General features: G+C 32.7%; 3 protein-coding genes across 3 annotated transcripts; all 3 read right to left on the bottom strand.

The window, feature by feature from the left end:
- Positions 1-739: 739 nt before the first annotated feature.
- Positions 740-3,316, bottom strand: LOC125842385 (1-aminocyclopropane-1-carboxylate synthase-like). The gene is made up of 4 exons (XM_049521671.1): positions 3,018-3,316; positions 2,564-2,695; positions 2,305-2,465; positions 740-1,936 (listed from the first exon to the last, which is right to left on the bottom strand). The coding sequence occupies exons 1-4, from the start codon at positions 3,192-3,194 to the stop codon at positions 955-957; spliced, it is 1,452 nt and encodes a 483-aa protein (XP_049377628.1). The 5' UTR covers positions 3,195-3,316; the 3' UTR covers positions 740-954.
- A 4,803-nt stretch (positions 3,317-8,119) lies between these two features.
- On the bottom strand, positions 8,120-14,749 carry LOC125841835 (monodehydroascorbate reductase, chloroplastic/mitochondrial). The gene is made up of 17 exons (XM_049521018.1): positions 14,501-14,749; positions 14,230-14,404; positions 14,046-14,145; positions 13,462-13,539; positions 13,252-13,323; positions 12,876-12,994; positions 12,508-12,592; positions 12,283-12,372; positions 11,761-11,862; positions 11,576-11,665; positions 11,369-11,449; positions 10,457-10,528; positions 10,286-10,380; positions 10,110-10,198; positions 9,953-10,015; positions 9,761-9,801; positions 8,120-8,563 (listed from the first exon to the last, which is right to left on the bottom strand). Exons 1-17 carry the CDS (start codon positions 14,508-14,510, stop codon positions 8,432-8,434), a joined length of 1,494 nt encoding a protein of 497 aa, XP_049376975.1. The 5' UTR covers positions 14,511-14,749; the 3' UTR covers positions 8,120-8,431.
- Positions 14,750-17,310: 2,561 nt separating this feature from the next.
- On the bottom strand, positions 17,311-18,700 carry LOC125841803 (protein ROH1). The gene has a single exon (XM_049520975.1). It carries the CDS (start codon positions 18,673-18,675, stop codon positions 17,461-17,463), a length of 1,215 nt encoding a protein of 404 aa, XP_049376932.1. The 5' UTR covers positions 18,676-18,700; the 3' UTR covers positions 17,311-17,460.
- Between the last annotated feature and the right edge of the window lie 2,417 nt (positions 18,701-21,117).

The raw sequence follows: 21,117 nt of genomic DNA, 5'->3' as shown, positions 1-21,117 counted from the left end.
CTCCAACTCATTGTATGTTTGTTTGAATAAAATTTTGATCATAACTTCTAGTTGAGTCAACCAATAATATTCTCACTCTCTCTTCCTCCTTTAATCTTATTCATGCTGACTTTGACTTGGTATAGATAATTAAGTCAAATACTAATTTAATATATTTGTTAGTGGGTGTGTAACAAACTTAAGTCTACACATAATGGGTAATTAAGAAGACATACACTTATATAGGGCACAAGATATAAAATATGAGTAGACTTGCAATATAATACTCTAACACCAAAGGATGTGGTGCAGTAGAGTTGCTCCTCCCTTAATCATCAGTTTTGGTTTTGAATTTTGAGTGTGGAAAAATCCTTGGTACAAAGCGCTTACTCCCGAATGGAGCTCTATAGGCACAATTTCAGATTAGTCGGACTCCTGTACACAAGGGCGTAGCTACACTCATGTCAGGACCTTCATCAGAAAATTATACCGTAGATACAAGTAAAATGATAAACAAAGTGGTTAAATAACATATTTTGGACACTCTTGACACAATAATATGATGTAGCCTAGTGATTTTAGGCGTCTTGAAAGAGCAAAGACACGCAAACTTAAAGTGCTGCAGACTTAGCACCTGGACAAAACAAGAGAAGAAAGAGACAAACACCATGCTTATTTTTAAACATAGAGTTATTTCCAATCAATATTGTCAAAATTACCAAGAACACCATTAATGAAATGTAACTATAGAATTTCTTGTTACAACTTACAAATAAAATTCCACATTGAATCCCATTTTGATACAATGTTACATAGAAAAACTCAGATGATAAAAATCCAAAATGGAATGAATTGTGTAATCAAACACTAAATGTATACATCAAAACTATCACTCTTCACTATAACAGAGGAAATTTTTTCCTTCTCTTATTATACAAACAACAAGAACAAATCTAAGCCATTTTTTCTTCTTCTTTATGTCCTGACCAAAGGCGAATTCATCGGAGAGTGAGCTGGTGAGTTAAAATCATCCAATCTTCGAAACGATAAGCTGATTTGAAGTTTACTCCTACTGCATTGTTTCTTAATAGCAGCAATGTTGTTAAGTCCCTTTGTTTGAAGCACAAAGTTCCTTATCCTTCTTAATGCTGTTTTCATCGTTTCGTCATCCATATTTGCAAAACAAACTCTAAACCAACCAGGTTCAGAACAATGAAATGAACATCCTGGTGAAACATTAAGTTTCACTTCATTAATAATAATTCTCCATAATTCTAACTCACCATCAAATGTTGCTTCTTTAAGAAGTCTCCTTAAATCCATCCAGAAAAACAAACCAGCATTGCTTTTCAATGTACTAATTCCAACTTGTGCTAGTCCTTTTGTGAACATCCCCTGCCTTTTCCCGAGCCTTTCGGAACTCTCAGCAATGAATTTCTCAATGAATATCTCATCAGACAACATTGATGCTAGCAAATGTTGTGTCTGAGTTGAAACTAACCCAAAGCTCGACATCTTTCTAGCAATGTTTACAACTGTATCGTTGTACGAGTAAACAATCCCAACTCTGAAACCTGGAAATCCTAAGTCTTTAGACAAGCTATAGACAATATGGATCAAATCTTTGTTGCATTCAATAATCTCCTCAACTATTTCAGATACACTGATGAATCTAGGCTGATCAAACACCGTAGCAGCATAGATTTCATCGCATACTAAATGGATGTTTTTCGAGTTGATGAACGTTACAATGTCTCTGAGTGTGTCCTTGTCAAGAAGAGTACCTAATGGATTTGAAGGATTGTTTATAAGTAAGCCTTTTATTTTGATATTGGATTGTTGAGCTTTTTCATATGCTTCTTCTAAGGCTTTTTTAGTCACTTTGAAATCATTACAACTTTCACAAACAACTGGAAATAGTTGCACACCAGTTCTCCATCTCAAATCTCTATCAAATCTGCAATAATACAAATGCAAAAAACTTACTTTAATTATGCATTTACTTTATGGGAACAAATGATTAAAAAAAAAATGATGATTGGACTAAGTCTCAACTTTTTAATAAAAAGTTATATTAAGGATGTTAACTTATACTTTCTCTGTTTTAAGCAGAGGATTAGTTGATTTTATGTCCCACACCAATAATTTTACTAGGTCCAAGTACAAAAAAAAGTCAAAAATATAGAGGTCAAAGGAAGAAACTTATGATAGTGATTTGTATATCCAAGTTGATGATTTTAATTTAAAAGGACTTTAACAAACTCTATGTGACATGAATCCTAATTAATCGAGTCAATGAATTTCGATTACGAATGTTATTCTTACCCTGGATAATATGGTGTTGGGACCAAAAAAGCATCACCAGGATCAGCCAAGCAAAAAGCAAGCATTTCATGAGCACCAGTTGCTCCTCCACTCATTACTATTCTGTCTGGATCAAATGTCACTCTGTCACCTCTCACTTTCTCCATAAACCTTGCAACTGCCTGAAAATTATTTTTATTAAACTAATTAGAACACTGAATGATTAATGAATAAAAATAAGAATTAACAACTAATAATCTTGATTAGAAAAGTTTCATACTTGTCTAAACTCTGGCAAGCCATGATAATCTTGAAAAATAGCAATATCCTGGAAATTTTCAGCTCCTTCAGCAGTGCAAATAGATGCTTTTGGATTATTCACAACCCATTCTTGGATTAAATCAAAACAAAGCTGCAGAAAAACATCAAAAATAAGAAATATATTAACAAAAACTCTTAAAAAATTTCAACTTTAGCCATTTTATCAAGAAAATATACTCCTTTTCAATTTGTTTGTCTGGTTAGTAAATAAGACTTTTAAATATGCTGGTGTTAAATACAAGATAAGGTTGAATGAACCAAAATATCTTGTGATCTTAAACATGTTAGTTGTCAAGTTGATACTAAAAAGTTATCAAAGAAAAAGAAAAGAGTCGTTCTTTTTTTAACAGACTAAAAAAAAAGTAAAACAAACAAACTGAAACGAAGGGTATGTTTTTTTTTTCTTCTCCTACCTGATTTTCAGCAAGACCCATCTGAATAACACCATTAGGATTATCAGTTAAATGAAAAGGGTCATTTGCATAAGCCTTCCAACCATCAAAATAAGGTGAGTTTTCTCCATGACCATCATTTGTGGCTATCTTTGAAAGAAGTTGTTTTTGGTTATTGCTGTTTGAAATAGACACCATCTTAATTTTGAAAAAAGAAAGAATCAAAGATTCTCAAAAAAATGAAATGGGTATTTGCTAATTTTTGTAAAAAAAAAGGCTCTTTAGAGACTTTGAATGTTATTATTTGTAATTTGTTGAATGAAAATTGAAGTGGAAGTGAAGGCTTATTTATAGTTGTAATAATTCTAAGTGCTACAATATTGTCATGGTTGCTAAAAAATTGCATTAAATTAAAGATCATCAGCACGCACGCGCAAATCCCAACCCCACAATTACAAAAAAATAATTAAAATAATAATAATAAAATTATATAATATACTACTATATTTATTTTGAATATACAATCTTGAGATATGGTAGGTGATTTATTAGTACGTGTGTGTAGCTAATAGCGCACTAGTTATGAACTGTACAAAGGCCCCCTCTATTCTCTAATCTTCCCACCAAATACAACTCATATGAAAAAAAAGAAATTAAATGCAAGTTTAGATGACTTAATACTGTACTTCTTTTCAGTGGCGGAGTCAAAATTTTCACTAAAGGGTTTCAAAATGTAAAGAAGTAAACATACGAAGAAGTTGAAGAGGATTCAACATCTACTATATATACATATATGATAAATAATTTTAACTGTTTATGTTCAGGTGTAATTTTCAGCTGAAGAAAGTTCGAATGACCCTTGAGGCTCTCACTAACTCCATCCTTGCTCTCCCCTCTCTCAAATTATTTGTCATGTTTCTCTTTTACACTCTTCGAGAAACGTCAATTCAGACGAGTTTTTGATAATTTTAATAGTCATTTACGTCTTAAAGATATATTAGCTCCTCATTAGATATTATTTACTCTATTAAGATATTTATAATCTTGAAATAATTTTATATGCTTAGTATATTTTAATACCGATCGCACTAGTTATGTAATATTCTCTTAAGATATTTCAAAGTCTTCAAAATGCTTTAAGATAGATTTAACATGTGTACATCACATGTTTACACCATCAGTATGTTTTTTAAGTGGTTATAATAGGTTGTTTACTGCATTTTTTTAGGTCGTCGTATAATTTAGAAGTGTAAATTATATTCATGAGCTAATGATAATTTCATTATTATTCATGAGGGTTCTTATGGATAAAAATCCCTGTATAATACTATAAGATCTTCGTAATGCCTCTTATTTTTGTTCAAATTGTAAACATTATTTTTGTAGTACCATTTTCTTAAACTAGAACTTCTTCAAATCGTACAATTTATAGTACTTAATAAAATATAGCATTTACGCATGAAGTTGTCGGCGAATATAAGAATTATATAATATATATTGTATATGTCAAATGAATGGATAATATAATTTCTCAGCTGTTACCAACCTAGGTTGCGGTGCAGTGGTGGGACTGCTTCACCCTTAATTAAAAGTCTCGGGTTTGAGCTCTGATATGGAAAAAATCTTGTTGGGAGTGCCACGCCCTAAATGAACCCTGCGGAGTGCAATCCGAATTTAGTTGGAGCTCCAATATGGGCTCCGAGTGAAAAATAAAATAAAAAATTGCTTAGCTGTTTGGTTCCAACATTTAATAATTAGCTAGGTTGTATGTTAAATCACAATCATGTCAGATGATGTGTTCATTTTATAGATCTAAAAGACAAAAATAGGAAAATCATACGTACGTGCGTTTCTTTTTTTATGTATTTTAAAATGAACTTCCTTTTTTTTTCTGGAAAAAAATTAGAAATTTGAAGTGGTGAGGAACTAAGGATGCTTCCTTTTTGTTAACAAAGATTCATGTTCTAGAAATAATTATTTATACTTCATATTTAATAAGTATCCAAGACTAGGGACAAGCATTAGCTGGAATTTTTGACATTGCATGCTTACATTTTTTAAGATTTTCATTCGGTGTCTGATATTCGTATTCGTTTAATTAAATTAGAATTTGTGTTGAGAAATTTCATATTGAGATAAATTGTTTCCTAACAAAAATAACTTTATGTTCACAACTTAAATTCAAAACTTCTGAAATTCTGATTAAAGACGGTGGAAAAGTAGTTATCATTCCTCGATTATATATATGACTGTGTAGCAGCATTAATTTGCATTGAAGTTAAGGTTAGATTTGTTATCTCTAACTTTATTCCATTTTAATATTTTCTTCAAATTAATATTTATCGGGTAGAGATTAAATCATGCACATTTTTGTATTAAATCATTGTTAACTGCAAATACTCACATGCACGCATGTCAGATCCATGATCTATCATTATTAAGGATTAGATACGTTTTTTCTTCCTAAATCTTGAATATGTGACGGAGGCAGAGTCAGAATTAATTTTATGAATTTCGGATTCTAAAATGCCTATGATTTATAATCAGATTCTAAATTTAATATACAAACATATTTAATGATTATTTTTAAAAACAAATATACTATTTAAACAAAAATTATTAATTTCGACGAACTTGTATCAAGACTTCTAGCTCCCCAGTATTTTTGACAAATTAACTTTGGGTACTAATGGTAAAGATATTTTTGTTGCTTTTCTTGATCTCTAATCCAAAGACTTTCATATTTAATGAAATAATTAAGTAAATAAAAATGTGTGTTTAATTAAATAAAATCGATAAATCGAATCTTACTATCACCCATTATTTAAAAAATGTTTTTACTTAGATTCATGGGAAAAAAAAGAAGAGTAAATGAAACTCCCACGTACGTAGGAGTAACATGAGACGAATCTTTTGCTAACTAAAATATATTAATAAAATAAATTTAAACATAAGGTGACCTAAACTGTGAGACATAAAAAGGATAATAATTTTTATCACTTTTTTATGATGTCAAGTGATCTTTGATTTTGTTTATTTATACACTTTTGGGGACATTTTCAACTACATGATATCACCTCTAATTACCATTTTTCTAAACAAATTTCCAACTAATATTGGACCCCTCTTTGATTGCATCTTGACTTTATTTCAGAATCTCAGACACTAATTAACAAATTAGTTTTATTTTTAAAAAGGTATAATATATATCAACAAAGATTTATTTTTACTTATTTCCATCTTGAAAAACATAAATACAATTATTTCAGGAAAAAAATAGTCATATTAAATTAAACGGATTTATTCAATGAAGGAAACTTAGTAGCCTAGTTAATGGTTTCTTAAACTTTCACGTTACTGGTGAGGATTCAATTCTCCTTCTCGTAATATTGTAATTCCCTACCCAAACTAATTTTCTTAAGTAAAAAAGAAAAGAATTTATTCAATGAATAGAAATCGATGTTTTGTAGAAAAAAAAGTAATTTATCATGTAGATATAATATGACCTTTTTGATTTGTATCTAATAAATTGTTAACCTAAAAGGATCAGTAACTGAGTAAAGTTTTGGTTACATATGGAATGGCGTTAAACCAATCTAGCTAATTAATAACAACTAATTATCAACTAATTTTGTGATTATTGCCACCTAATGTGTGTGTTCACGTGGCGCCACTATAGGAAAGTGAATTATTAGATTAATTAATCTTAAGAGTGCTTGCTTGTTAATCACGATTAGACCTTTTCTTCATCAATTACATTTAGGGAAAAATCCTTTTGGCCAGAAAATTTGACCAGAATGGTAAAATAACATATTTCACACTATTTTATTTTTGCCTTTTTGAACATTTTTACCCTTTTAACTTTAATATCTTTTAATTAAAAAATAGAAAAAAGATCGTTTATTTTAAAATAAAAAGGATATTATAGACTTTTTAATTTTCTGGTCATTTAACATTACCCTTTAAGTGCTGAGCACTATTGATTGGTGCTCCTATTAAGTCTAATCCAAAGAAGAATTACATTTTTTAAGTACAAATTCTACATAATTAGTCTTTCCAAAGAGCGTTAAACCAATATCATCCACCCACCCTACCTATCCAGCGGCAAAGTCAAAAATTTAATTAAAAATATTTAACATTTAATATATACATATGAAAAATAATTTTTTGATCTATATATTTCATATTATTTTCTATATACATAATCTAAGTTTTCAACAAAGGATATTTAAAAATCAAGAAATTATATGCTAACTTGTTTTACCAAATTTATCAATCCTTACTGATAGCTTTTCTTTTCCATCGTATTTAACATTTCCTCTATTTGTACTTCCAAATTCATCTATGGATCAAATTAATCCAATTATTCCTTTTAATTTATGTTTTTAATGACAGTATAAAAGCTAAACATGATAAGTAAAATCAATCAAAAAAAAAGCAGAAGTCAACCAATTTTTTACTGGTCTCTTCATCTTCCATAAAATTTTAATGTTGCTTTGACTTGGTACAAGTTTCCAGACAGATTATATAGTTTAGAGTATTTTTGATAGTTGTATATCAAACTTTTAAGTCAACAGGAAATAAAATAAGAATGTACATGAGGCATAGAATTAAAATACTACTAGTAAATTTCTATAGGGAAAAAAACTGAAGAGATATTTGGTTGACTTAGTAGTTGGGTAAACACTTTTTTTGTTTTACCAAAGTCAATCACATATATGGATATAGTGTTCTAGTCTAAAAGGTAAATAGGAATTAACGAATATAAATATTAAATTTCAATCTCCAAAAGGTGGTCTCAGAATTACGATTGGATCGTATAAATAAGTGGAGCATACACGATTGGCCCATAGTGTAACTTTTGGACAATATGGATTTTGGTAAAAATTTCACTTTAGATATGCGGTGTCTCTTGACTAAATCAAACTTTAGACACAATGGTTGAAGTTCCATCTGACTGAAGTTCATTTATCCGACTTTAGCTATCTCTATTTGAAGTCCATGCATATATGGATCAAACAAAGATTGACAGAACTTCAGTCATAAACTTCAGTATCTCAAGCAAAGAAATTGAATGTCTAAACTCTAAACATGTAACCTTTCAGATGCACTTGGAATAAATGTGAAAAAGAGAGAACTGTACTTCATTCATTGCAACCATTGAGACACTATGATCATTTGGATTCATGTTAGAAATCCATTTTCAAGTGACATTCTTATTACAAATCTAATATTCTAACATAAATAAGTGCCCACACCCTGCTCGCTCTCAATCCATTTTTCTACGATTTATTATCAATCTAATACGTTGTCCTCTTTCGTTCTCTCTCAATCTTACAAGCTGCCGAAATTGCCAAATGGGTATGTCGATACCTCAATCTGGAAAATAGGTGTACTGTGCGAGGGGATGTTCTTGATGAGTGGTGCACTGGTGATCAAACTGCAGCTTCAGTCTTCAAGGCAGCTTGAGCAATTTCTAGAGCCTCTTCAACGGACGATGCATTTTGAAGTTTGGCTTTGTCAATAGAGGGCTGGCTCCGTGCAAGTTTTGGAAGCAGTTGGAATTCCTGAAACAATTCGAGAAAAGACCATTAAAGATACCATAAGACAAAGACAATCATGTTTTCACTGAATGATGAGATGATTGGTTAAAGACAGTAATAGGAGAGAAATTAAGCAAAATCTTGCCTTTCTAGGTAAGGGACAAACTTACATTCATTTCTCTCCCAGAAAGAAAAGCAGAGACTAACAATACAGACGGTCTAAATGGGGAGAATATTTACAGCATATTGTTCTTTAAGCAAAAGTTCAAGAAGACCAGTGAACTTCTAGGAAAGACAAGGTCATGCTTGCAATGCTGTTTCAGAAAGGATGGAGGGAGGGGCGCAATGGGTTATGGTGGAGAAGCAAGTGCTTCAAACAGTGATGATATGTCCATATAGTGGGGGCCTTTATGTTATTATAGTATGATTTTATATATTGCTGGAGCTTAACATTAGTTCAAAGCCATCAACATGATAGATAGAAACAAGCTAAGTCTTTTGAGCTTTTGAAGTCTATGTAGTCTGCAAAAAAACATATATACTTGTCTATGGAGTAACAGTAACTATTTTGTTTTTTCAGAACTCCTGGCAGATGAAACTATCAACTCTACCATTGAACTTCCCTATTTTCTCTGAGCTTCCTTCAACAATATGTGAGCACATGCATGACTACTTCCCGAGATAAAGTATTGATATTGTGTACAACTATATGTGTACCTCCAAATTCCATATACAAGAAAAGATAAGTTACAAGTCCTGTTATATGATTTAAGTAGCATCATATTAAGGGGAAAAATTGCTCACAGAATCCAAATGCATCCTAAGCTAAAAGCAGAGACAAACTCTTGTAGATGGAAGTAAGAAATATGTCTATGCTAGGTAACCGTGGCTCTTTCACAGTGTCACACAGAACCATGCATATGATACACATAGACGAGTTCACTTTGGACGACTATAAAATTTTTCATATATCTCATGCTTTATAGTATATTATATAAATAATAATCACTTTCCTGGATATGAATGAACAGACTCTTCCTTACAAGTCACCTTTTCTACGTTAGGTTTTTGGAGGGATGGTTTCAAAGGTCAAGAGAGAGGGGCAAGGGAAACATTTGACGACTCATTGTAGACATTTCTGCAGCTTGCATATATATGTACATAGACCATTACATATAGCTATTAAATATGGCATGAGAACATCCTTGGAAGAGTGCATACCTCAGGACTCCCACTTTCAAGAAGAACCCCCTTCAGCTTTCCTGAAAAGATGTATGTTTATATCACTCTTCTTTTGCCTTGTATTTATTAGTATTATCTTTTTGAAGTATAGCTCCCTAAAAAGAAAGGAATGGGGAAGAAACATAACCTACACAACCAGATACACACAAAAAGAAACAATAGAGTGCATACCAGAGTCGATCCAAAATGTTGCAACCTTTGGATCAAAATTCCCAACTTCAACAGCCTCCCCAACTGTTCATAAGATGGTACCATCAATACCAGCTATGGAATTGTTTACACAAGTAGTTGGACATTATCAAGAAAAGCAAAACAAAAATATTCTTACCATTGTCACCAAAGAATTGCCACCATACTTTCCTAGAGCTTCCTTCATATTCAAAAACCCTTGAGTAGAAGTATGGTAAATAGTCATACCTGCATTCAGGAAACAATACAAGATTTAGGAAGATTGAATGAAAAGAAGTTTATTGTTGCTTATGAACAGAACTTAAATTAACTTACGTGTGCGTGTGTGCAGTTAGCAATGATTTAATACAATGCTGCGCAGATTTACGAGCATGGTCAACATGCTCCACCCGTGCAATTCGGTTGTATATCTGCACGGTTAGCATAGTTCAGTTCATTAAACAAAAATAAAATAAAAAATGTATGAAGTTAGTCAGAAGATCTAACCTTCAATGGAAATGCAGCAACATCTCCAATGGCAAAGATTCCAGGTATGCTTGTTCGGAACTGGCCGTCAACCTGAATTTTAAATATTGAAGTGTAATCATTTCTAGGAAAGATCAAGCTCTCACCTTCTGAAGGTATGTTAATAGAAAGAAGCACCATCAGATTTCTCAGTTATGCCCAGAGATAACAACACTAAAAGGATTGAAGTTACAGAAGAGTAAATATCATTTGGCATAATTAAAACATCCTCTTTTATTACTGGAGCCAACTTCCTCATTGGTATTACTACAGTCCATCATTGTCAAACACCAAAAGAGCTATATTGATCAGGAGTAATATACCTATATTTATAACCTTCTCACTCTTCAATTGGAAAATTGAAGAAAACGGAAATTTCTTTTCCCTCTTTTTTTTTTCCTTTACTTGAATAAGCAGAGGAAACAAACAAATTCAAAGGATTTACATGCATGTATTTGCAACAAAACAATAGTTTAAGTATGAGTTAGAGAAATTTGCTCTGAACATGAATATTTTCAACTCGTGGAACGGGAACAAAACTCTCTGCCCACCTTTGAATGTATTAGACTATGCCTTCTTTCAGATATAGTGAAGACTTCTTGTAGACCATACAATTAATGTACTTCATGGAACCATGCTAAACAGATAAAAGGAAATACATGTAAAGACATAAATCTGAATCTTAATAGAATCAACCATCTAGAGTGACATCCTGTCCAGAACTGATTAAATCGATATTTAACTTTAAGGTAAAAGATATTTTTGATTCACCTTTCCAACTTGTAGGGTATCATGAATTGGTGGAAGATCATAACCATTTTGCAATTAGGAGAGTGGTTTAGCCGTAAATTGTAACTAGATAAATCCTAGCATAGAGATAAATAGAGTGCTAACCTCTATTCCACCAACAGTTTTGTTTAAGCCAACCATGTCAAAAGGACTGACAGCAGGTTTTGCTCCAATACCAATAACAACCTGCAAATTCATAAAGGATATGCAAATGACTTGAGCTTTCAACTTCTTTATCCACACAATTGTATGAGATATTCCAATCCTCGGTTATAATAAGAATTTCAAAGAACATGAAAATCGCTGTTTTACCGTGTCTGTCTCTATACTTGATCCATCTTCAAGCTTAACTGCAGTTACCCGGCCATCTGGACCAGATTCTAGATGTTTTATCTTAGCACCCTGGGAAAGGATAAAATTCAATTAGAAGCTTATAAACTAGGTTGATAAAGGAGGTATACTGACACCAGAACTAGAGAGGAAAGAGGATGGAGAACCTTGACGAATTTGACACCATTGTCTTGGTAGAGTTGTTCATACTTTTGGGCAAGAGAAGGAGTGAACAGTCTTGATAAGAGATGCTCTTCTGGGAAAATTATCTATGTTCAACACAGTTAGTAAAATCAGGAGTAGAGTATACTGGTACGATATTCAAATGCAGGCAAGTTTCAAACCTCAGAGGAATAAGAAAAATTGAATACTTCATTTGTAAGGTAATAAACTGATTAATATGCTTCAGATAACTCTTTGAACAGAGGACTCATCAGACCGAGAAAGGAACATGGACTTCTTTCAACTAGTAGCAGAAAACATATATTTTGGAACTTTACATGTTATTATTCGTCATGTTATCATCAACGGGTTTGCTTATATGGAAATTTTCCCACCAAATGTGCAATTTTGTTTTTATAAACGAAATAGCTAAACATGGTTTGTGGATTCACATTTCTTATTTATTTTTTCTCGCAAACAGCATTTCTTATTTAGCAAAGTGACGGAAAGCATTTAAGGAAACTCACAGTTGTATCAAGTTTCCAGGCTACAGCAGCTGCAGCAACTTCCATTCCTATATAGCCACCACCAACAACTACAAGCTTTTTTGCTTTCCCCTAAAATAAAACAACATCGATTAGAAATAATATCATGCATATCACCACAGAAGATCATCCATATGCAAAAGTTATGTGATGTATCTTTAAATTTTAGAAAACCGATTATAAGCATCGCAATGAGGGTGATCTTACCAGTGAGGATATTAATGAATCAGCATCCGCCACATCCCGAATATAGTGAACCCCAGGTAAATTTCCTCCGATCTTCTCAGGAAATCTGATGTCAATTAATACTAAATTATTCTGTGTTTGGTACTTTAATCAGGATTGGAGGGCATATCAGTATATGCAAATTAGAGCAATAAAATAATACAGTAAATGGAATATATGAGGTTTATTAAAGGAAAAAAAAACTTTTTCTGGTCCATCTTTTTTATTGGACCAAGGCGCAAGTGGATGAGTGCAAATTCTAATCTTTTCATCTATCAATAAGAATTCCTATTGCAAAATAAATAACAGGTTTGGATCAGAGAGCACTCTAGTATAGCAAGCATGGTTACCTGGATGCCGTACATCCGGTTGCAATAATAAGGGTGCCATACTTGAGCAGCTTTCCTGAATTTGTTGTCAGAGTTTGCTTTTCTATATCAACTCCTGTTACTGGATCTTCATACAACATCTGAAAAAAAAGGTAAACATTTATCTTCAAATAGACTTACTTGATAGTCAGAATGCTGGAGCTGAATAAAGAAATGAAAGTAAGAACAAAATGAGATCGCGTTTCCTCTCAAACTGTCCTGGAATTCCTAACTGGTAAATAGATTCTCAAATCTTCAATAGATTTACCTTGCTTTCCTTTCAGTAAACCAAAGAACATCACAATTACATCACACTTGTACAAGTTGCAGTGCAATTGATTAGACAAAAATGCATTACCTCTATCCCTTGTTCCTTGTACCAATCAGGCGTTTGCCTCTCACCACCAGCGCCAACACAAGTATGAAAGCCCTAAAATTATACAGTAAATGGTATTCCTCAAAAACATGCTGAATTGGCATTAACAATAATTGAGAGCTATAAAATTTGCAAATATCACACAAGAAGATGTAGACATTTTCAATACTTAAATGATCAATCAAAGCTCACCGGTAAACGTGCTGGCTTTTTGTCCAGAGGAAACAAATATGCTTTGGTCAATGCTGGACGTTCGTATGGTGCATATGGCTGCATTAGCACAAAATAGAACTTTTTATCTCAAATGCAAACAACTCAAGCAAAATAACAGACCCTAAACCTAACGTTTCAAGCATCCATTCAATTAGTTTCTTATACAGCTTCCACAATTAGAACAGCTTAAAGGGCATAACTACCTAGAAGTGTTTCACTCAACATTTCAAATAATACTCGACAAAATATCAAAAACAACTTACTACACTCTCATGCCAAACTAGTTAAGTCCAACTACTTAAATCCTCTATATCTATTCCGCTCCATTGGGCTGTTTCATTCTAATACTCAATAATCTCTCCTTGAGGACAACTAAAGAGTTCTCTTACACTAGAGAGTCTCTAAATCTCACACTTATCTCTACATTAAAATACAAATCTCATCAACAACATATAAATGTACTAAAAACACAAAAACAACTCACGCCTAAATTTCTGCCAACATTTTGCTATACAATTAATCAGAGGTCGATAGTGATTATTCTACTCAAGTTGGTTGGTTACCTCTTTGGTCACAATGCATAACTTTCCATTAGCTTGTCCTTGCTCAACAAAAGTTCTAGCCGCATATCCAGCTGCATTTCCTCCTCCAACTACCACATACCTAAAATCATCCACATTTCAAATTCGCCAAATTACACACACATCAAACAAAAATACATCAAAATCAAAAGTGAAAAAAACTCACTCTCGATTCTCATTATCAAAAGAAGCAGCAGCAACGAAACTTCTCCTGAAACTTCTAGAAGGAACCGAAACCCTTGGAATCCGATTCAAAGCAGCTGATTGAGGACACCAGAGTGAAAGACCTTGCTTAATCGACATCGTATTAGGCATAGTCGCCATTAATCTCCGAACAACAACTATAATAAATCAAACGAGAAAGCTCAGAAATTAGGATTCAGAGAGAAAATTGAGGTGATTGAGGAGATGAGGAAAGAGATAAAGTTGTTAAGAACCTGAAGACATAAAAAAGGTGATCTGAAATTAATAATATAAAATTGACAAGTACTACTACTACTACTGCTGTTGATTAATTATTGGTGCCCAATTGGATGCCTCTATTGCTGTTTGTTTGTTGTGGCTCTACAGATGGCCGAAACGTCGGGATGATGGCTCGTAGCCTGTAGGAAGCAGACAAGAGACGTTTTCTGGGTTTTTATTATCTTTCGGCAAATTTTGCGTCAGTGTTGAAGATGGAAAACGCAGATGCAAGAAATAGCATACAAATTTGTATGAAGACAATATTTTTACATGTTTTACTCGAAAATGAAAATTTTCATTTGTACACTAAAATTGACTATAGAAAAGAGTGTGTAACATCTTGTTAATTATATGGATAACTACTTTTGCTATCTTTGTAATTTTTATTTTAAAATCAGTCTAATCTCGACAAACCAAATGACTTCAAATTTTGTAGAAAATCTATTTAAATTATTTGCAATGAGTCTAAGCTATATTCATTTCAAATTTCTTATAAAATCATAATAGAAATACAATAATAATATATCCAATGAAATCTTACACAATGACGTTCGGGGAGGGTAGAGTGTATCACTACCTTTCCGAGGTAGAGAGGTTGTTTCCGAAAAACTCATGGCTTATGCAAATCTAAGTCGTAATTAAAAGAAGAATAGTAGTGAAAAGAAACAAGACAACTAATAGCAAGTAGTGTGGAGCGTATATGCAAGGAACCATAACAAGAAGAAGAAGGTACGATCACCTAAATATATTAAAAGGTGATATTAGATACCAAAAGTGGAAGACTACATGAATAGGCTTATACTACAAAAGATATGGTGCTCTAGCCTCTATATTACCCACCAAGCCAAATACATGAATAGGCAAGTAATAAACAACTATTAACTACTTATTTAACCTTCTAACCTTATATGTGATCTCAAATATACTCTCCTATCTAAGGTCATATCCTTGATAACTGAAGATGTGTCATATCCAATCTAATCATATTTTCTCAATGTTTCTTCAGCGTACATATATATGCTCTTTGTGACCCACTATATTCAACCTCTCGCACCTTCTCATGGGGTGTCCACACATCTCATCGTCACATGCTCAAACTATCTTAGTCTCTCTTCCCACATCTTGTCCACCACCGTGGTCACTCCTTCTTTGTCTTGAATATCATCATTCTTTATCTTATCGCTCTTAATATACCGACACATACATCTCAACATGTTCATGAAGAGAAGTAAAAAAACTTTTGGCAAACAAAGTGGTATAGGACATACTCGCGTAAATTGAAGTTTCGTGCTGAATGATCATATTAACAAAGGGAAACTTACTTAGGTGTAACTTTGTATCTAGTTTATCAAATATGGTCAAAATATACATTATATATACACTCGATTATATATTCGCTTTGAGTGATGAGGCGGCATATATAGTGGCTATTTCACTTCACGAAATTTGTTGAAAATAAGTACGACTAGAGGAATCATTTTTGAGTAGATCTGCAAAAAGTCTACAACAGAATTCAAATCTCAATTAGTTGGGATTAGTTATTTGAATTCTTTGCATACATTCCATTAAATTTCAGGTTCATTTAAAATTTGTTAAAACAAAACGTTTTTAGGTTGGTTGTGAATGTCTTTAGGTTGATATGCTAGTCCGAGTCTTACCATCAAAGAATGAAGTAACATGATTGAAATCTCTCCACCCTTACTTATAAGTCATAGGGCTCGAACACTAGTAGTGAGAATGGAGAACTTTTGAGCATAGAGTGTTTTGCTCCTTAAAATGTTTACTCGATGGATACAATTCAAATTAATCAAGTCATTGAACTTAGAATACAGAATAATTAAACCAATTGGAAAATCTCAATCACTACACAATATTTGAGATAAAGAAATACTTGTACTATAGAAACTCAATCTATACTGTTTGCAACAAATTTTAAAGTGATAGAAAATAAATTACAATCACACAAATAAAATATGAAGAAACATGAATATTTTATTGATAATAGTGGTCCTCCCTTGATTCTATTCTCCTAAGAGCCGTTAGTGGTGTATTTCTCGAACTAGAATGATTTAGATTTGACCTATATATAAATATTCCATGACTTTTGTGGAATATTCGAATAGTACCCTTTATATAGGCATGAACTAGGGTTTAGGGTTTAGCCTCCAAGAATCTTAATTGGAATTGAACACATCTTGTAGAGTCTCAACTAGAATTGAACACGTCTTGTAGAGTCCAATAAAATTTCAATGTCTACAAACACCCCCTGCATCAAGGATTGTCGGAGTGTAGACTTGTTGAACTCAAAGACGAGGCCTGAAGTACTCATTCTTCCACCTTTGCAGCTTCAGATTTGATTTATGAGAGAAGAGATGAATGACAGATTTGGTCCAACTGGGCGTGTCAATTTGTTTGCAACAAATTTTAAAGTGACAGAAAATAAACTACAAGCACACAAATAAAATCTGAAAAAACATGATTATGTTATTGATAATAGTGCGGGTACAATTCTATTCCTTCCTTGATTCTACTCTCCTAAGATTTATCATTCGAGGATCGTCAGTGGCGTATTTCTCAAACTATGATGATTTAGATTTGACCTCTATATTCGATATGTCACCCTTTATATAGGCATAAACTAGGGTTTAGCCTCCAAGAACCCTAATTGAAACTAAACACATCTTGTAGAGTTCCAACTAGAATTGAACACGTGTCCAACAAAATTTCAATGTGTAGAGATACATCCATTGCAAAACCAATCAATCTACAATTCATTTCTTTTTTACATAATGAAACTAACAAAAACTTGAATTATAGTAGTTAATTATTACAAAAACTAGTCAGCTTTTTTGTGAACAGAAATTAAAAAAACCAAAATAAACTAATCCTTAATATTGGAAATTGTAAAAAAATTAATTGAAATCTTTTGTTAAAATCAATAAAGTACTGGTGTTGACATTTTACCAATTTGATCAAGAACCTCAAGAACTTCACCTCTGCTCCTCACAATCCTATGAAACACTTCTCTAATTTGTTGTTGCAATGGCGCCAATCCCTCCTCCATTTTCCGGCATATCTCCACCATCTCCGACACCTGCGCTGCCACCTCCTCCACCTTCTCCTCCTCCGCCGGAAACTGAAAATTCTCCGCAAAATCAACCAAATTCTGTGCAACTTTCTCCATTTTCTGCAGCTCATCCAACAAACCAGTTGTCCCTTTTTTCTCCTTTTTCTTCCATTCCTCAGCAATTTTATCCTGCAGTGAAATTAATGACTGTCCCCAATTCAAATTCCTCATCATTGGGAAATGTGTCAGCAGTCCCGTGCGTTCCTGACACGGAATTGCTGACACCAATCCCCACATCACAAACACGAAAATCGTGCTCATGATGTAAATTGGCAGGGCGAGTCCAGTGGACTCACCTCCACGTGGCGCCACCAGAGTGGACGCCATAGCCTGAACCTGTTTCGAAGCCGACCACGATTTCGCAACAGGCCACGACATTGAACGAAAAGTACCATTAGTTCTATCTTTATTATTAGCATTATTTCCAGCTCCGCCACTACGTCGTCCGAACGACCACGTTCGTTCGGCGACTTTAGCGTGATAATTATTCTCTTTATCATCCAGCATCATCGACGTAAGCAACGTGTTCAACGCCTTTTTCGCTCGCCTTACTTGTCCATCTCCCATTGGCTTTTGCTCTAACGCCATAACGGCTGTTAGAGCTAATTTTTGCCAGTGACGCACGAGTTCTAACCCGTGCGTCACTGCATTACAAATATCAAGAGATTTAATGGAACGATCTAGAATATCAGGTACAAGACGATCCAATGGAGGTTTCGAAAACTGAACAGGATCGCGTCCGATTAGAACAAGTGCTTTAAATTCAGCCTCACAACAGAGGAAAACATCGAGCAATTTACGATACCATGAAATCGAGAAAAGTGGTGATTGATCCTTCGCAGGGGAATCAGTTGTTGTTGACGAATCATTTGGTAATAGATCAGCGAAACGTTCAGCTACGTGTTTCTGAAAAAGTTCGAGGTCTTCTTGGTCTTGTTCATGATTGTTTTCCATATTCGAAACTTGATTCCGACGGATACTTATCCGATTGAGGAATGATCCTTGATTATCCGTTACTGGCATGATGATTTCCGGCTTGATTTTTTTTTTGTTGGAATTAATTGGGAATTTTATTTTTTTTCATACAAGAAATGGTCTGAAAATTGGAAATTAATATAAAAGGAGTTGAAAAATTGGATGGTTGTGGCCATTTCTTGTTGTCGGATGTGAAGACCGTTTCTTGCTGACTTGGTAGTTTATTCTATCCACTGAAATGTTCGTTACCTTCCTTGATGATTTTCGAGTTGTACACTTTAACCCTTCAACTATTCAAATTTGTGTTGGATTAATCGAAATTGCTCACTTTGTTTTGGTTTTGCTTTTATTTTTCAATCAGCGTATTACTAATTCCTACATAACTTTTCTGTTAATCAAACGACTTGTATGTATGATCATTTGATCTTTTGCATTAACCAATTGACATTGTCATTTTCTCAAGAGATTGTTTGAGATATTTCACGACCTTAGTGTCCGCGTCTACAACAAGTTGAACAGAACAAAGTGCCAGAGAAACCAGAAGAGGGCTGCACAGAAGAAGGCAAAGCAGGAACTTTCATTATTTGGCCATGTTCGAAACTGTGATGAGTAACATTGCTGGTTCATCTTCACTATATAGAAGTTTTTTTTCTGTAAATCGAAATTCAAATGTTCTCTGTACAATGATGCCTTAATATGGTAAGGATTGTCGGATAATGTCAATTTACTGCCTATGAGCTATGTTGCATCTCTGCTATTAACTATAACTTTTGACATGATAGTAATTGATAAGCGCTTGATCTTTAGCAGGGATCTTATAAAACCTTTGACTCTTTTTTTTTAGCTTGGGCATGAGTTATAGGTTATAAATAACAAGTACATATTTGTTCATGATAATGAGAGAAAAATCGTAATTGTTCTTTCAAAATCATACATTTTGGGTTCGTGCTATGCATGATCATTCTATATGTAGTATAAAATAAATTATAAACGTTAGAGATATTCTTTTACCTTTTTCTCGTTTCTAAATTCAGGATAAATCTTTTGCTCTTTCTCCATTCACTCCCTTCTCTCTATTGGTATCTATGAATTAAAAAAATGTAATATTTGGATTGCGATGGTGTTTACATTCTTCATTTTCTATTTAAATCCTATATTAAATAATTGTAAACATAGAGTTATAAACATAGAATTTTAGACAGAGTTTTCTAAAAAAAAAAGAAGGCTTAGAAAAGGAAAAAAAGAAGAAGAAATCATTGGTCAATTTGGGGAAATATATCATCTATAACTTAAGATGAATTGAATTTGAGGAGAATAAATTGGGAAATATTAATAAATGGATAGTCAACTAAAACTAATTTCATGAATCAGATTTTCATGAGCTATTTTGTCAATCCTAACTATAACTTTTGTATTTTACCTATCTACTTTACAATACCTTTTTAATTATAGAAAACGGTTGAAGTTTACCACACGAAAAAAAATAATGAAAGAAAATAAATTGATTCATACTACTTATATATGAATTAATCACGTGATAAGCTATGTTTTCATATTTTGATGACTCAAACTCCAAACTTCTATTGAAGGATCCGTTTGACCCTAAGAATTAATCACGTGATAAGCTATGTTTTCATATTTTGATGACTCAAACTCCAAACTTCTATTGAAGGACCCGTTTGACCCTAAGAATACTTGAAATTTTTTTAGAAAAACTTGGAGAGTGGTGTTTGGTTATATAACTTGGCAAATATATTTGCCAAGTATCCTAAGTACTTCTCTTTCTAGTATTTGGGCCAAGTTCTAGTATTTAGAAATTTTAAAATTTTTTAAAATTACCCCAAACTTTTATATTTTATAAAAAATACCCATTATTTATTAATTTCAACTAATATTTGTTACTACCTCTTCCAAAAAAGTTCGAATTCTAATTTGAATGACAAAATTGAAAAAAAAAGAACAATTTGTTTTTAATGGTTATAATTATAACCGAATCAATGACAGGTTTGAATATGCGATTAATGTATTGTCTTGCCTATATTGTTATTTTGTTGTTGATGATTATCATCAATTATGTTATAAGGTTATTTTTTAACATAATATGTTCACTATAAATAGATAATACAAATTTGTGAATATTTTTAATAGTTTTTAGAATTTATGGGTATAAATCACATTTTTTGAAATAGTCAAACATTCTTGGAAAAACTTGGGGCCAAACACATGGTGTAATTTGACCAAAAACTTGGTCTAAATATTATTTGCCAAAAATATTTGAGAACTTGGAGCCAAACGCTAGCTAAAAATAAAGAAATTTCAACTCAGATATTTTTCACACAATTTTTCAACAATTTGACCATATAAATAATAATAAAAAGTAATTAATTATTTTATTTCCTTAAAAAAAATAATGACAAATCTAATTCCAAAAATATGGGGGAGTTTTGACATTTTAGGACAAATTTTAGGGGTAAAGTTGTCATTGAATGA

This window comes from Solanum stenotomum, chromosome 10 (genome assembly GCF_019186545.1).
Source record: "Solanum stenotomum isolate F172 chromosome 10, ASM1918654v1, whole genome shotgun sequence".
In the NCBI taxonomy this organism is placed as follows: Eukaryota; Viridiplantae; Streptophyta; class Magnoliopsida; order Solanales; family Solanaceae; genus Solanum; species Solanum stenotomum.
This window is presented reverse-complemented; position numbering and strand designations above follow the sequence as displayed.

What these genes read in the sequence shown, in the direction of transcription:
- LOC125842385 (XM_049521671.1), bottom strand. Translation starts at nt 3,194, where the DNA reads ATGGTGTCTATTTCAAACAGCAATAACCAAAAACAACTTCTTTCAAAG. An exon ending in TGGGTCTTGCTGAAAATCAG is followed by an intron (nt 2,696 to 3,017) that starts GTAGGAGAAGAA and finishes GTTTTTCTGCAG; the next exon opens with CTTTGTTTTGATTTAATCCA. An exon ending in CCAACACCATATTATCCAGG is followed by an intron (nt 1,937 to 2,304) that starts GTAAGAATAACA and finishes GTATTATTGCAG; the next exon opens with ATTTGATAGAGATTTGAGAT.
- LOC125841835 (XM_049521018.1), bottom strand. An exon ending in AAACTGTTGGTGGAATAGAG is followed by an intron (nt 10,529 to 11,368) that starts GTTAGCACTCTA and finishes TTTAAAATTCAG; the next exon opens with GTTGACGGCCAGTTCCGAAC. An exon ending in AACATTTTGGATCGACTCTG is followed by an intron (nt 9,802 to 9,952) that starts GTATGCACTCTA and finishes ACATCTTTTCAG; the next exon opens with GAAAGCTGAAGGGGGTTCTT.
- LOC125841803 (XM_049520975.1), bottom strand. Translation starts at nt 18,675, where the DNA reads ATGCCAGTAACGGATAATCAAGGATCATTCCTCAATCGGATAAGTATC.